The sequence below is a fragment of the Malurus melanocephalus genome, unplaced genomic scaffold (assembly GCF_030028575.1).
Source record: "Malurus melanocephalus ecotype Western Australia unplaced genomic scaffold, MMel_1.1 scaffold_11, whole genome shotgun sequence".
NCBI classification, from domain to species: Eukaryota; Metazoa; Chordata; class Aves; order Passeriformes; family Maluridae; genus Malurus; species Malurus melanocephalus.
This window is the reverse complement of record NW_026623243.1, coordinates 3,354,860-3,372,146: the sequence shown is the minus strand read 5'-3', so window position 1 is coordinate 3,372,146 and position 17,287 is coordinate 3,354,860. Positions and strand designations below refer to the sequence as shown.

The window sequence follows — 17,287 nt, the reverse complement described above, 5'->3', positions numbered from 1 at the left end:
CTGACAGCACTTCAGAGGAGTTGCAACAAATCCATGCAGGCWTTTACTTTCAGTTTCATATGCCCTGCAGAAAGCTGAATACAAATAGCTGTATTGCATTGGATCCAAGCATTGGATAATTGGCCAACATTACCAAACAGTGTATCAGTCCACAAATGAGAAACATATTTTCTAGATGGAATGTCTATTTCTAGTTCTGAAAAAAAATCAAAGTTCTTGGACTTGATTTTTTTGTTTTTAAATCTGTTTATTAAGAAAAAGCTTTTCTTTTTACATAGAAAAGATACAGAGGAAAGTAAATGCAGTAAAATCCATTAGCTTATATAATAGCTATACAATTGAATATTAATGACAAAAGTTTCAGAAAACCTAAATATTATAAAAAGCCACCTCCARAAAAAGACTCTGACAGAGCAAAAACAAAACACAAAAATGAACATTGAACAACCATGAATCACAAGTGTACAGAATGACACAGCCAGTACAATACAAGAGGCCTTGAGCCAGAAGGATCTTCCTGTTACAGTATTATGCATTCAGTGGAGGAATCAGAGAAATGTAGTTCTTTAAGAAATTTCAGTATCTGGTGCATCCTGCAATTTTTTATTTAATTTTCCAACTTTTCAGAGTTGCAAAGCCTTTAAAATTTTGCTTAAAAAGAAACTCCAATGAGAGTGCGTCAAATTCTTAAATCTCCGTTTTGTCATGTCTTCCAATGGCAATTATTAGTTTACTTTCCCAAGAATTATGTGAAGGAAAATAAGACAATGAGGAATATTTAATTCAAGGCTGTGAACTGAACTGAGCCATCTGTGACAGAACTCCTGCACTGCCATCTGTGACAGCCTTTGGTGAAGCTTGCAGAAGTCTACAGAGCTCTGCTGCGGTACCTTCAAGGCACCTTCCTATATACCCAGGCAAAATCACAGTGCTGCAATGGCACGGCCAGGAATATCATCAGGAAGTAAAATTGTCTCATAAATGGGTATTGTGAAGAGTAAAACAATACATGGGGAAAATAATGAGAACACACACTYGAATGGCAAGAGAAGAGAAAGATTTATTTTTACTGACGTTCAACTGGTGTTAAGATTGTTTGAGAGACATTCAGTAAATGTGTAAGACCACCACAGATATGACTACATATGCATATTCTGTCTATCTCACTACAACGCCCTCTCTTCATAAAGGCACTAACTATAAATAGTATGAAAACAGACAGATAAAATGCCAGAAAAAAAAAAAAAAAGAAATGATTCCTTGTATGGGCTTCTTGCTTAGGTTTGTATACATTCATGCTTTAAATGTACAATTTTAAAATTAATTTAAAAGGTCACCTTTATTTTGGCAATACAACTGATAAAATGAAACATGCAGAACACACAGCTTGACAGAACTCAGTGCATAATTTTGTCAGAATGAAGCAGTTCTTTACCACCCTTTGTGAGTTGGGAATACATTCATATTACAAGGCAAAACCCTCCCCACCCAAAACAGACAACATCTGGCTTCTGTTTAATGCATCTGCTTTTCCACATCTCCTCCAACATCTTTGGATAGTAAAATCTACATCTGACCACAGGTTAAATTATATGGTTATATTTTAAGAGTCTTCACAGTGCAGCAAAGCAAGACAGAGCTGCCTGTACTCACTGTTCWATCTCCAGGCTGTCCATTTTTAAGTCGGGTGGTTTAAAGCTATTCACTTCTTCATAGGTAAGTTCTGCAGAGGGGATGTAAGGGAAAGAGACGAATTAGGTTATATTCTCTTCAAAAGAAAAATATTCCAGATGAAACGGTTCTACAGATACATGTGACTTGTAGTTTGTGTTTCCAGCCTTTTTAGAGCCCAGATCTAAAAATAGACAGAATTCACTAGGAATCATCCTCTTAACCACAGATTATAAATTAGACTCACAAATACTGTTATAGTACAACATGACTGTCCCYTTCAACTAATTACTAAAACACACAGGCCTGAAATGAAAACATCAATTATGTTGTCAGATGACCTGCCAAAATGATGTAATAAACGACAACATGTAATGGAGACTGGAATCTTAAAAACTACCTAGATAGGTTTTAAAATGTACATTTTTAACTGTGAAGAACATTCTTGATCATCTCTCAGTCAGTTGCCATCAATCTAAATAATTTGCTAAAGCCTTGGGATCCTGGTTTTTGGGTTTTCATTTTTAAATGTTTTACTTAGCTAACTTAATTTTAAGATACTCTGGAAAAAAATTCTTTTTGTCTTAGAAGCATATAACAGCTTTCATCAAGAAGTTCTATATTAATCAATAACCAGAAACATGGGTTACTTGCTATTTTACCTTCCTTCAGGAATAACCCTTTATCTCATCATGCTAACACTCATGTTCCTGTTTTCTGCATTGGACATCAATGATATATGTTGTCAGTGGCTATCTCTTACATATTTTTCCATATTAGATACTTTTTAAGAACCAAATCCTGTTCATATATGGCTAACAATGCATTACTTCAGGTTCTGTTTTCCAAACAGTGATGTTTAAATCACATCAAACTCACGCCTATTAGCTTGTTTATTACATAACTGAGACAGCTGCTATGCCTGCAAGCATACCTAGGACTCCTTTAAACAGTATGTAAAAATCTTGGGACTGGATCTTACTTATGCTCTGGTTGTGTAGCACTGTGTACAGTGATACAGTGAAGGATTTCTCTGAAAGAAATTCTGTGTGCAGAACCCCAGATGTGGGAGGATTTGTCAGGTGACTTGGAGTGACTGATTTATCACTTAGCATTACAGGCAGCCAGGGAGGAGCTAGAGCTGGCTGAATTTGGAAAAGTCCTTACAAATTGGACACCTGGAATTTTATTAGAAATTATTCTCACTGGCTGTGTGGTTTAAGTTTATTGAGCACTTTACTCACTTCTCACTGCACCTACTCAACAGAGATATACGCAACTGGAACAATACCTAAAGAGAGAATGTATAGCATTCAACTCTGAGTAGCATATTCTTGGCCTATAAAATTTTGAAAGATTTTCTAACTGATTAAACTTATCAGTAAGAAATCTGTGACCKTGGGCTGCAAGGCTCAGAGTGTGCAGTGGAGGCCAAAGAAACTCTGAAGTGCATAACRTTTAAGACAAAGTTTGAAATCTCATTTTACTTTGGCGCTCAGTCCCTCGGGATCAGGCACCACCAATTTTTAACTTGAACAGAAAGAGAGCAGAAACATCCTATCAACATCTTGAGAAATTGGGTCAATATTTCATCAACAYTACAAACATTTTACAACATCTTACTTAAATGTGGCACACACTGTATTTGAAAGTAAAAAGTTTATTCCCCAAGATAAAAGTATGGCCACAGGGAAGAAGGAAAAGCAGCAAACCAGCTGTGCCAGTTTTGAGATTTTTGTCTCAGGCCTTTTTTTAAACCTGAATAAAGAAGGTATTTAACCTGCATTTCCATCAAGGACAGTGATGTAAAAAATCATACATGATAAACGTAATGATAAATAATCTGATAGCACCCTTCSTAGAGAATGCACCTTCACATCTTCATTTCAGTTTAGAAAGTGTTAAGCTGTTAAGCTAAGATTGTTCCTGAAATAATTTCAATGGAGTTTCATCACAAACAGAAATCAGCTTCATGACTCGGAAATTGTTAAACCTTCCTGTTAAAGACTCAGCCAACTGAAAAAGCAGCAGAAAAATAATCATTCACTCCTAAGTACAGCAGCAAATGAACACAACTCCCAAAAATCAAGATGTATAGGTAGTGCTGTAGGCTGCCAGGTTTTGTAGAGGAGAGCACGTATAAGGAGTAAGTGATGCCAGTCAATCCTCCCTGTTTGTGCAGACACAGAAAAGCTTTTCCAGGGCACTAGGAGGTTGATTTCTTGTAGAGAGAACGATGACCCCACTATTMTATTTCTTTAAGATGTATTTGCTGTAAACAGTCTGCTTGTCTCCCCTGCAATGCCCAGGATAAAACATGGCACAAGTGGATGCACATCAGTAAGACATGAGAGGTCAGTATTCTTCATCATGAACCTAATCACTATGATGTTACATTTTTATCAAATCTTTCCAAAGTAAAAGTTATAGAAAATGCAAAGAGAAACAAAAGGACATTTATTTTACAGAATAAATATTTCATCTTAAGCCCGGGAAAGGCCTTTATTGATAAACAAAAGCAATCAGTTTTCCACAACATTATTCTCAATTTAAAATCTCTAGTAAGGAATTTTTAGAATAATATGTCCTCACTAGACAGTGATGAAATTGGACTGTACTTTTCAGTGTACTTGCAATCTAATGTTGAGCCACCTTACTTTCGTGGTACTGCAGTGCAATATGATCATGATGCAAGCATGGAAGGTTGCTGCAATATTTATCAAAGAACGGTTCTGGGTTGTCACTCCCATGTAAAATCATCAGCTCTCATCTCAAACAGAACCAATAGCATGGTTTAGTTATTAATAAAAAATCCTTTGTTATCTAAAAAATTATTAACAAAATACATATCTATGTGGATAATATTACCTCTTAACAAAGCTAGACCAGAATCCCAAGTACTGTCACTTGCYCCAGGACAGTTACTTCAGCTTGGGATCTGACCTAGAAAACTAAAGGCAAAACAGAATGTATGATTACCTGGTAACAGAGTTAGCTTTTAGTTWAGCTTCCACTGGTACAGAGAGTCTAGCAAGGAGATAAAAGAATAGGGGGAGGAGCCAAAATCCAGAGAGGAAATGTAAGCCTTTCCAGCTCTCCACTCCCACAAGCACACATACGAAATTACCTTGTTTGCCTGAGGCTTAGAAGTTCAAATTCCTCTTACTAGAAATGGAGGAAAACTTTTATTTAAGTAAGGCTTTCTTCTGCTATACATCATAACTACTGCAATTCTGATACCTTTCCATTCATCTATGGTTCGCTCCTTGTTCTCTATGGACTCGTCGTACAGCTCAGCCTCAGGTTCATCGTCCGGATCATGATACTGCACRAAGTAGGGATGCGCAAGTGCTTCCGAGGCAGTAATTCTTTTATCACTGTCTAATATAAGCATCTTCTCAAGAAGATCCACAGCTAAGGGAAAAAGAGGAAAGCAGTTTAAAACCAGAAGAAACCATCTAGAGATAAAAGAAAATTGTTTACACACAACCTATTCTCACTCACCTTAAACACAATATCACTGGCAAAATTTAAGAAACAGAACAAGTAAATTTTGAAAATTTTGTACTGCAAATACAAAAGAGAGCTGACAGAACTTCTGGTTTGCTTGTGGTATGCATGAAAGTTCACTACAGTCAATTTGAGATCTGATTCATCTCTTCATATATCCAAGGTCTTAATTCTACAAAGATCCATGTGTGCTTATAAGGTAATACCCTGTGTTGTGCATTATGTGCTTAAGTTTGCATGATCAGGACCAAACTAAGTATCTTGTGAATAATAAAATGTGAGATTACACTTCTAATTAGCTGCACCAATGAAACGATCAGATGAAAGCCCCAAAGCAACTTCACAGGACCCAGCATAAACCAAATATGTTTGAAGTTGGCATCTGAAGTATGCTAGAAATGAGAGAAAGCTGTATGGCTGAAATTAGTTTTTAATGGAAATTTTATCATAAACACTGGCATTAACTTGCCTTTATGACATTATTATGTAGCATGCTCTCATCTTTTTCAGGCAAATAAATTCCATTTTTTAATATGAAAGTGTTCCCAACTATTTGTATTTGTAAGAATAAAATTGGTATTAATACACAAAATTAATTTAAAGCATTTCAACTCACAATACTTCCCTATAATGTGCACTCAATGGAGCTGACCAGGTACTATAGAGAGATGACTGTGGTGACTCAAATGTCTCCTTTGCCATGACACAAGAAAAAGTTCACAGAAACATGCCTCTTTTGCACAGGCTGAGCCAATTGATTAGACAGAAAACAATTGTACACGATCACATCAAAGGTCTGCCTTAGCCCAGTATCCTGTGTCCAACAATGGCTCATATATTCCTAAGAAATAATAGTCAAAAGGGTTATTCAAACAGATATACTTCCTGGAATATTCTTTTGCTTGCCAGCAATTTACAGCTCAGGGCCTTCCTGAGCCAGAAGTGATGGCTCTAATCTAGACCCCATGACATTTATTTCTGCTATGTATAGCTGGCTTTTGCTTTTCAACCACGGACAATTTCCCTTTAGGAGGTTCCTGTAATCTCCACCAGAAACAAAAAGACACAGGCTTTGTGAAAGGAAAACAGTCTCAGGATGAAAGGTCAAGCAATGCTCTTCTCACTACTCTGATTTTTCTTATATAGAATCTTAACAGCAAAGCAAGGCCTGAGTTTCTATGTTAGTAAAAAATTCATCTGYGTCAGTCTGACTTTCTTACCTAATGGATTGGCACCACGAAACACTGCTTTCAAATCCTGTTGAGGCATATGTGGAAGAGATTCGATGTATTTTCTTGCCTAGAAAYAAGTCAATATACATACCATATGCACAGAGGTTAAATTTTGCTCAACAGTAACCACATCAACTCTAAAAAAAACAGACATTATTTTTTTATGTTTCTTATACATGGGAAAGTTTCTTTACATAAAACCACAATGCATGACCTTGTTTCAAACGCTCGCTCCTGTATACTGGACAATAAGCGAGAGTTTTAAGCAGGTGTATTTTGCTCTAAGGCTTGTGTGTTAGCACTTCAGTTTTCACCTGTACTTTCTTGCTCATTGCAATATATCCTTAGAGAACACATGCATGTAACATTCAATCRGAACCTGCTGCCTAAACCATCTTTTAGTCACCCTCAGCAAAGTGGGATAATTCAATCTGCAGCCTTCCCTCCTCTCTCTTCTCCAGTGAGCAGTAGCTTCACTAACAACAAATTCTGATACTCCRTGGGAACAGGTTTTCAGATTTTTAACAGAACTGAGAGATTTCCTTTTCACTATGGCTGTGAAAAGCTCATCCAAACTCAGCTAGCAAAAGCCTACCCAGATATAGGATCCACAAAAGTCAGCCTGACACTACGTRAGCTACAAATTTTTAGGCTGAGGTAGATATGTTGACAAGAAAAGAAGCTGAATGCTGTTCCTAAGGACTGGGATCAGAACAGTGAATTCTGAAAAGAAACTATTAAAAAATATTGAAATGGCTGTTCCCTAAACCAATAAAAAACTCCAGCTGGTCTTTGGACAAACTCTAACCTTTTACAAACATGCTTSTGTTACACAGATGTCTCTCCACATTTAGCAGTCCTTTTAGAAGGATGCTATCTGTAGAAGCCAAACTAAGTATTCTTGGCCTAYGGAAAACAGCAAAGGAAATAAAGTGCTTTCTACTAAGCAGATCTATGGCTTCAAGAGAGACATCAGAATAAGAAATGTGGAGTTATCTTCTGGACTATCATGAAATGACTATAAAATACTATGACATATCATTGGTGCAATCCTACAACTGCACTTGGGAAAATGATCCTGTTCTCTACGTTGTTCTCTCTCAGTCATCATCTTAATTTCTGCAATGACAATGAATTGATATAAAGATACATTAAATCATTACGTAACACAGCCTCTTTTCAAGCTGTGTTCTAGTTTAATGAGGCAGATATATTTACTTTTTCTTTTTGTAAGATGCAAGCATATTCTATCAGAGCTCTAGATTGCCAGTAGTGACACATTTCAAAGCCTTACTAAAAGAAGAAAGCCTTTATGCATTGTATATCCAACCCATTAAAATGATATCAGTATTTTCTTTTGTTATTATTGGGGTTGACAGCAAGGCTTTCTTAAAAGGATGATTTCTTCTGAACAGCTGTAGCCAGTCAGGAAGAGAAGGATGTTTAAAAACTAGTCAAACACAAGCTTCACTGCACTTATTTTATATTCCTAAGGTTCATAAAGGCAGCTAACACCTCCTAGAAGGTCAGGGTGTGCAGCTCCTATCAGAGTTAAGTCTTCCAGGATATTATATATATATATATATGTAAATAAGCACAACAGAGCAAAAGAGACCTATCATATGTTCTTCATGGAAGCTATGGACTAGGGTAGTGAGGTAGATTTATCTTATAAAAACATCTGTGGATTTATTCATTATTCATTATTTGTAAGGACATCTATCAACATCTAATCAACAAATAAATCATCAATCAACAACTAATCCTAATATGACTGAACAAGATGCAGTGAAAATTAGCTCCAACCTTGYCCAGAAGTCCKTTGAAAACAACACAGACCTATTAAARTGTACCTACCAGCCTGTCCCCTCTGCTTATATAGACTCAACACAGAAACCCAGCCAAGAGAATCCCAATGTTTAAATTATTCTGAAATGCAATTACCATTTAAATTGATATTAACATGAAAAACTGAAAATCACACCTCAGTAACTCATGCTGAAACATCGAATGACGTTGATCTTTTAGTTTCCAATTCTTCAATCCTCTACTTATAATTGAAAATAAGCTTGGTATTTCAGCAAATCTCTGACATTGGTGTTACAGGAATGTTAAAAATTGTCCATGGCTGCAAGCTGCATAAAGAAATACCTAAACAATAAAGCCAAACTACACGGTAAAGAAGAACTAGAATGAAGGAACTCCTTGCAACTGGCAATTACCTCCAAGCAAGGTATGCATCTCCTTTGACATTGCTCCTCTAATCAGGCAGCAGCCCAGAGGTGACCTAGCAGCACTCCCATTCATTAACCTGGATTTTGTGTTCTGCCTGTGCTCTAAAAGTATAATTAACTCAAATAAAACAGTTTCAGGATTGCTGTAGCTCACTGAGGTATGCTCTGAAACACAAGAAAGGAAAAGAACCAAGCAGATACTGTTTCCAGTAAGTATTTATGGTGTCCATCTCACAATCAAAAAGCTGACTAGTTTTGGGTAACACATTTGTATAYATTACTGTGAATGTGTTACAGCAAAACCTGTAGTATCTTATTAGCACATAAAGGCTACAAAAGGACCTATGAGAGTATACAAGGACCTACACTTAGGGCAGCACAGTCTGAGRTTTTTTGGTTGATACAGTACCTGGCAAAAGGATGGATGCTTAGTTAGCCTCCTAATTTTCAACGTACTGCATACCCCAAACCTCTGGAACTGCGTATTGGCTTGTGATGATGAGGTTTCATTATGCTTGGATCTTTTAGAAATGCAGGGTTGCTCTGGCTATCTTACTGYTCCTGCTTACTTAACTCTCTAGATTATTTATTAGTAAGGTCCAAGAAAACTCATCAATATATACACAAGCTGAAAAATAGCCATTAGTATTAGTCTGAGGTGTATACAGAAAAGGTTTAAGAAAACAGCAGCAGCTCAGGAGGCATCTGTGTACTGTTGTTTATCTGAACTCTTACACTGTGCCTATCACCTGCCTCTATCAATCAATACTACATCTCATTCCTCAGCTGGCTATCCACAGTTATTGCTTACAWTGAATCTTTTAAGTGTAACTTTAGCAGAGAAAGTAAAAGGAAATTTTTCATTTACTAGATTACTATTTTAAAGAAGTCCCACGGAAAGTTAAAAAGCATACTCTTGACTGTGAATATTATGAAGAAAGTGGGCCTCACACAAGCATTTAGAGAGATGAATAAATATGATTTTCAAATTAGGGATCTAAATAGAGCATTCATACAGAATACACAGATACTTGATTCTGATACATCTCTGTTTAGAAATCTGGAAGCCTCCAAAAGCAYATTTTTTTGCACGGTGACATTCTAGCAGCAAAAATTACAGGWAATTTTAAGGTATTTGTTCATTTCCAAATCACAGTATCCATGTAACACCATGGACAGCCAATGCTACAATACCAGTTAGAGGAAGAATGAGAGTCAGTTAACTGAATGAAGCTGTGAACTCACATGCTCTGATGATATCTTCTTCAGAAGCTCAGAACTGGGTGTGCCCACAACTTCCATTATTCTCTTAAGTTGATCAATATCTGCATTATTTCAGGGAAATAAACAGCACCCAGTCCTTCTTGGTTTAGACAATTAATGAGCTTTCGTGCACATAACTAAGAAGTTTAAAACCATTCAGCAAGATGATTCCTTAGTCCCTGGAAGAATTTATACCTGCTTAAGACTAATCCTGGAATACCAAATTCTATACTGTACTATATTAACCTGTCAGGTATGTCAGCTGCATWAAAAATACTGCATTTGTGTCCTAGTTCCCAATTTGAAATATTCTGTAGCCTAATCTTAATAGCACATTTATGTTTCAGCAATCTGAGAGATTTCTGAAGATCAGTTTAATGTGTATGCACTCATAGGGCTAGACTAGTAATCTGAAAACTGGCAAGAATAGCTCTCATTTGGTAACCTTTAAAATCTGTTTTACATAGGTCTCAGGATTAAAAGCTTTGAAAATGTTGATTTTTCATTGTCATATAGGACCTGCAAAGTATATTGCATTTTTTTAATAGAGACTCAAGGTTATTTTACAGCATTATTTAAATTGATATAATCATATAATTGTAGACAATTTTTGATAACAGCAAAAAAAAAATCTTATTTCATGAAAACTAGATGTATTGATTTTTCCAGAAATTACATTTCACATAATCAGTCTGAGAACAGTCATGTCCTAGTGATGAACACTTGGAGAATACCTGTGGTTACAAYAGAGTCTACTGATGCTAAGCACAATATAAAGTCAGTGGGGATACTTGGTCTTAGCTCTYTTAAGAGGAGTATTTTAGGCAATTCTAATGTCATGATGTTTTGCACCCAGCAACAGCTTAGTATAAGCAGAAGTATTTGCTTTTTGAGGGGTTTCAGAAGGTATGTTGACATTTAGCAATGTCAACAGGTAGCAAGAATTCAGTACAGAAGAATGTGCTTTTGTTTCTCATATGAAAAGCTTTCCTCCTTGATGCGGTTGTTTCCTCATTCCTAATTATGTGTTTTTCTTCAGTTTTCTTCTATTGTTTTACTGCTCTCCTCAGCAATGTCTCTTTTTTTCTCCTGCCAGCACAGGAAATGCAATGAAAATCCCTGATGCTCCATCAGGGATCACAGCACAGTGCTGTAGAAAAGAGAGGGCTTTGTTGCTCATGTGGCACTTCTGCAACTACTGGCTTTTTAATATATATAACAGGACACAACAGGCCTATTAATTCACTTATTATTTAAAAGTCAACTCACTTGCATTTTAGGAACTTCTGGCCTAAAAGCAGTTCTATTTTTAAAATCGTATTAGCTGATGAAACAACACTGCCTTTACTCRGCTTCAGTTTTAGCATGTGTTATTTCACTAAGATCCACACATGGAAGAAATCTACTTTGTTGTAACTAGGTTATTTAAATACAGACATACAAAAGAATAAATGCAACGTTTTGTTGTTTAGGAACATCTGTTACTGTTTTTTATCCTACCAGTGGGTCTCATATTCAGTTGTCATATACAGTGAACTGAAAGATTAGCTAATTGTTTACTCTTTTACAAGTTTGTTACCTCAAAAACATTAAGCACTTCATAGAAACGCTCAAGTCCTTAGGGGGGGAAAAAAGAGGAAGAATTAGAAAGTATTTTTATAGCTGTATTTTAAGTATTATATTAAGGATACAATCATTTCCTGGAAATAGAGCCTTCCCTTTCAATAGCTCTGCCATGATACATCCGACCGACCATATGTCAACTGCCAAAAAACAGAGACAGAATTGTGCACAATGAATCAAAGACATCCTTAAGCACAGTTGCTTCTTTGTTTAAAACTATCACTACATCCAGCTGTAGCAACATGCAAATCTTCACAGTTTACCTGTTTGATTATAGTGCATCCAGTTTAACATAATCTCTGGAGCTCTGTACCATCTTGTTGCAACATATCCAGTCATTTCATCATCAGTTTGACGAGCTAAACCAAAGTCTAAAATCTAAAGAATAAAAATAAAATAATAATTTAAAAAAATCCCCTTTCACTTTTGTTATAGGTCCTGATTTTCTCATTACTCATTTCTGTGTTTTCCATAGTCCCTCACTATTGGTGAAGTAAAACAGCAGCACTCTGCAGACGAGCTCATCTGCTCTCCCTGCTGTATCCCTGCAGCTCACAGTGCTGCATAAAGATGTTTCCACTGCAATAAACCTGGCCCTTTGCTCTCTAAGGCAAATTTTACATTTAGCCTGGAGTTCGGTTTTCCACTGGCATGCATTTACTAAAAATAAACACTGTTGCTATAAAAAATGAAGTATTATTGTCACCTGGGAGTGTTTGTGTAAAACGCCCACAGCAAGTACCATTTAATGATCAAAAATGGCCATTTAAAGGCCAAACGAGCTGATCACAAATCTGCAGAAATTTTTTGTTTCCCTCTTATGTCTAAGCACTTACCCAAATCACACATGATCCCTATGCCACTRGCAGAGAAACTTACATCCCGTGTAATAATGTAAATTTAAATCACACCCCATTTGTTTTCAGTGAACTTGCCCACCAAAACTACAAAGGAGCTCTCTTTATGTACAGAGGCTTGATTGCAAAGTGTTCCCCTCCAGATGCTTTCCCTTGCTAAGTTTACATTGATGGGAAGTGATTTCAACTGAATTTTTCCAGCTCATTTCTTTGCTTTCTATACTGTTCTCTGATTAGTCTATGTCCCACTAATTATGGACCCTAGCTCTGAGAGAGACTGCTGTGAAAGGGACCATCTGAGCCTCAGTGCTGTTAAGTCAGTCATCTCAGCTAGCTAGCATCTCTTCCCATAGAAATGTGAATAAGATCATTGAATATCTCCTATGATGAGATCCAGGATTATTTATAAAGCTGATGGGTAATCCTTTTCATAGGGAATAAGAAAATTTCAAGAGTATAATTCAAAATTCCCCAGTTATAATCCAATTAAAAGATAAAAAAAGCCAAAAGAAAAATATTAAGATATAAATAATTAACATCTTTACTTCCAATATAGTTTAAAAGCACAATTTATTTTTTAAGTAAGTGAACAAAAATGCATGAGGCAAAGAAGATACAAATAAGGCATGAAACTCAAACAACTTATGTCCCTATTTTGATAAGGGTTTTGGCAATATTTTTTAATCAACAGCTGATCCCTTCTATTAAATGTGCACACACRCATACACACACATGCTTTCCTTCTTTTTGCTTCTACTTCCTTTTTGTTAGTACTTGGAAATATCCACTAGCTTGTCCTATCAAAAATAATTTGAGGAAGTAAAGCTATAAATATAAACAAAGCAGAGAGCAGTGTAACAAATGCTAGACAGGGAGGTGCACATATTTCATAATAATAGAATAAAACAGTAAAAATCTCCTTTACTTATTGTACAAAAATACAGTACACATTTTAGAGTGCATGATCAAATGCAGATGACCCAGAAAAATTCACAGATGCTGAACATAAACACATGAAGACATTAAAGAGATAATCATGAAACTTGCTGAGCATCTGCAAGTGTCACTAAATCAAACAGGAACTACAGTTTCTCACTACAGATCCGGATTAATGCAAGAACCTAACTGCACTGCTCTTAGTCATTATTGTGATTTTTTTTGCTGATCTTGTAGTATTTGGAGTCTTTTCTTAAATCCCTTGCAGCTGGAATGAAGTGATTACATCAGAGTCTTAGGAACAGGAATAAAGATGTTTCTGGTCGTGGAGAAATGCTAAACTTCTCATTCTCAAGCTTAAAGGCTTAGAAAGCTATAAGACATCTTTTCCTTCTCCACAGTATCAAACTTATTATCATATCACACAGATACACCAAGAGATGTATTTATATAGATGTGTATGTTAAAATAGCATTTAAGAACCAAGGATTACAGGGTTTTTTTTGGTTGGTTKGGTTTTTTTGGTTTTTAGTTTGTTTGTCTTACTGGTAATACTGATTTTTTTTTGCCATCATTATTTAATTTGTATGTTCTACAAATACAAAAATTAAAATTGTCACAAGGCTTCATCTACACAGGGCAGATGCAGATACATATCACAGGTCAGACTCTTAAGATATACTGAGTTAAGTATTCACTCAGCAGCCAAACTATTAGCTATGTACCATCTGTGGGGTACCTAGGGATTTTGCAAAGATGTTTGCATTCATACTAAATTAACATTTGGGAGAAAACACATGTTCATGGAAATGGGAGAGWAACAAACAGTTGAAATTAATGGAATGAGACATAAAAATGGTAACTAATGCTTTCTTAGAAAGCTGTCATCTTGAGAGCTTTTACATCACTCTTTGTTACAATGGCATGATACCTACCCTCAGTTCACAATCTTCATTTACAGCTAGGTTACTGGGCTTCAGGTCCTGTAGCAGAACACAGAGAGTTAGTCAAGTACTATTTCAACCTTTTAAAATGTATTGTAACTGTGTCTTAGTCACAGATTTAATGCACCATTCATTTTCACTACCACAATGAGCGAACTCACCCGGTGGATGATTCCAGCTGAGTGAATATACTGTGAAACAAAAAAAGGGAAAATAAAAAGATAAGATTTGAAGTTGTGAAGAGAGGTTGAAGTCATTTGTCTTATTTTTTGACTTCTGAGGCTGTTCTATATACAGAAAATACTTGCGTCATACCATGTTTTCAGATCAGAGGTATGTCAAACTTCAAAAACTCCCTGTTCTGTCTTATCCAGAACTGGATATTTCAAGAAAGGTAACCATCAAGACTAGATTCTACCATGAAAAGCAGCAGTCACAGTGATTCTTCTGTTGAAAGCCTCTTATCAATTTGGAATTTGTTTGAGTCTAACCTGGATGTCCATGTTTATCAGCTAGTGGCTAGCACAGTGAGTGGCCTAGGGAGCAGCAGGTTTGACTCCTACATTGAGGTAGGAGTGAACACTGATGTGGGTGACAGCAGCCMCACCTGCACTCTGGGACAGTTAGTGACCAAAATACCTTCCCCTAAGCCACAGCATTGCTTCAGAGCCACTTTCAAAGCAGTATTTCAGTGGCTATTTAGTGTCTGCTGTTTTACATAAAACATTTAAAATCAAAATCTGAGATTTGATTAGCTCTATCATTGCCTATTGTTCTCTTGTTAGGATTAACAGCAAGTTTAACCGTGATCTTATCAACCAGCATCAGAAAGACCTTGAAAATCTTCTATTCTCCAGAGATGAATTTAAGGAGAAGGGATTATACACAAAACCTGTACAGTAAATAGGAAAACCCTAAGAGAACACAAGGACATTCTTCATGTTCCAGACCTTATCAGAAGGCCGGGCCGCTTCTCAGTGCTCCTCACAGCAGCTGCAAGYAGCTGAATGAACTGAAAACCAAATCACTGCTTGCAACAGAAGGAGCTGTGTCCCTGCTCTGCTGAGACAACCACAGGAGCCTCTCCCAGTGCCAGCAAGAAGCCACGTACATGATCAAATTCTTTGACTAATGAGACATGAGAATTTCATGAGAATTTCAATTCCAGAAGAGATGAGCCACCAGTAACCCCTCCCCTTCAAAACAGACCCAGAAATACACCTGAGTGCATTTCTGAAATTAGTATTCACTTAGAGCACAATTCTTACTATTATTACTCTGACACAACATAGACTTATATTCAAAACCACAAGCTGGATAATTAATGCCAGAATCCATCTTCCTAACTAAGCTATTAACTCCTGTAAATGAGACAAAGCAATTAAGGGCTCAGTTTTGCAATTTTTATTCACTAAAATCTGCACTTAAAGTGATGGAACCTGCATGCATGAATAAGAATTACTGTCTCAGGCACAAGGTGACTTGCTGAAAATCATGTATTAACTATATTTCAGAGCAAGTATTTAYCATGGCTTACTTTCAAACATTTAATTATTTTCTGTGTCTAAAATATAAATTACTATTAAGTTACCTAGTAAAACTGGTGACCCCTCTCTGTTCTGTTTGCTGGGGAAAATCCATACTAGCCTGAGATAAAGCTTAGCACTGAGTCATGGGAAGCAATACCCCATCTTCTCCTGTTTATTGACACTTACATGCTAAACATCAGCGAAATTATACATATTTTGAATTTTTTGAAGGAAAACTGCTGTAGATTCATTGTCAATTGCCTCCTTTATTTMACTCCATAAATTTTAACTGATACGATTAAAGGAAATAATGACTTTCCTGACAGAGTAAACAAAATGATTGTGTGCAGCATCATACATTGCTGGGATAAATTTCTACTTCCAGACATTTCTCAAATACCCAACTAACTTAGTGATGTCTTCACTCATGTGACACACTCTACAAAAATCAGGACAGTAGTTTTCCAAACTGCCTCATGTCTTTCAAAGCACAAATATGAGTTATTTTCCATATTGTTCTTTGTCCATGTTGTGGGTTAAGATTTTCCCCTTTTGTTCCCTTTACTTTGTGAATTTTTTCTTTCCCATTTTGTTGCTGGGATACACTAATTGCTAGGTCATCCTTTTGGTGGGTGGGCGATTAGTGAAGACAATTCTATGTATCTATGCCCCACCTAAACGATCTTGCTAAGCCCTGCGGGGTATGTGTGTTTGTGTGGTGGGGGGAGTAACTTCTCTTCCTTTGCTGTTTCGCTGAGAGAAGGAGATCTGCCCGCTGGCTGCTCCGGAGAAATCTGGCCTGCCCTTTTTTCTGCAGAGACCAGCACCTCTGCTCATTGGGTTCCTGCTTGCTGCACTGTGATCTTCTCCCCTGTGCCTTGCCGGGAACCCCTGCGATTCCAGCTTCAGGGGTGAGCTCTGCTCCGTCCCGTCTCGCAGCCGCAGGATTTCTGCTCGTCTCTTTGCCACCCTGGGTTTCTTGCTGTCCAGAGGAGCACCGAGATCGGCGTTTCCGCTGTGAGTTTTGCAGAGGAACCTTTCTCCATCCACCTCTGCCATTTTGTGTCCATCATTGGCGCCGCGGGAGATCTGAGCCAGCCGGGACCCGCGCCACAGCGCCCCCTGCAGCCGCCGGGGAATCATCGCACCCGCCCTGCGCGGCCGGGAGCCAACAGCGCCCCTGCCGGCTGGGACTGGAACTGCACCAAAGGGGAGGCTGTGTCTCTGTGAGGCTGTCACTGGGTTTGGGACTGGGCTGGTTGTTGCTATTGTTATTGTTACTTGTTTCACCTTGTTATACATATTAGTAAAAACCGTTATTCCCTTTTACCCTATTCTTGCCTGAAAGCCCGTGATTTTTCAAAGCTATAATAATTCGGAGGGAGGGGGGGGTCATATCCACCACTCCAAGGGGAGTCCCTGCCTTCATCAGCAAACACCTGTCTTTCAAACCGGGACAAATTGCCTTTGAGATTGTTGTGCTTTGGG

General features: G+C 37.3%; 1 protein-coding gene across 3 annotated transcripts in view; it reads right to left on the bottom strand.

The window, feature by feature from the left end:
• Positions 1-248: 248 nt before the first annotated feature.
• The window catches only part of MAPK11 (mitogen-activated protein kinase 11), a 33,441-nt gene continuing 16,402 nt past the window's right edge, over positions 249-17,287 (bottom strand). Inside the window, exons 5-12 of one of the 3 annotated variants that reach the window (XM_057378770.1) lie at positions 14,432-14,461; positions 14,262-14,309; positions 11,797-11,911; positions 11,602-11,673; positions 9,893-9,972; positions 6,402-6,480; positions 4,912-5,085; positions 249-1,723 (exon numbers count right to left, since the gene is read on the bottom strand). In XM_057378770.1, coding sequence (XP_057234753.1) covers positions 1,650-1,723; positions 4,912-5,085; positions 6,402-6,480; positions 9,893-9,972; positions 11,602-11,673; positions 11,797-11,911; positions 14,262-14,309; positions 14,432-14,461 — 672 coding nt within the window. In that variant the 3' untranslated portion in view covers positions 249-1,649. Of the gene's footprint in view, positions 1,724-4,553; positions 4,623-4,911; positions 5,086-6,401; positions 6,481-9,892; positions 9,973-11,601; positions 11,674-11,796; positions 11,912-14,261; positions 14,310-14,431; positions 14,462-17,287 lie in introns of those variants that run through there. The other 2 variants (XM_057378787.1, XM_057378778.1) reach the window with 2 other exon arrangements.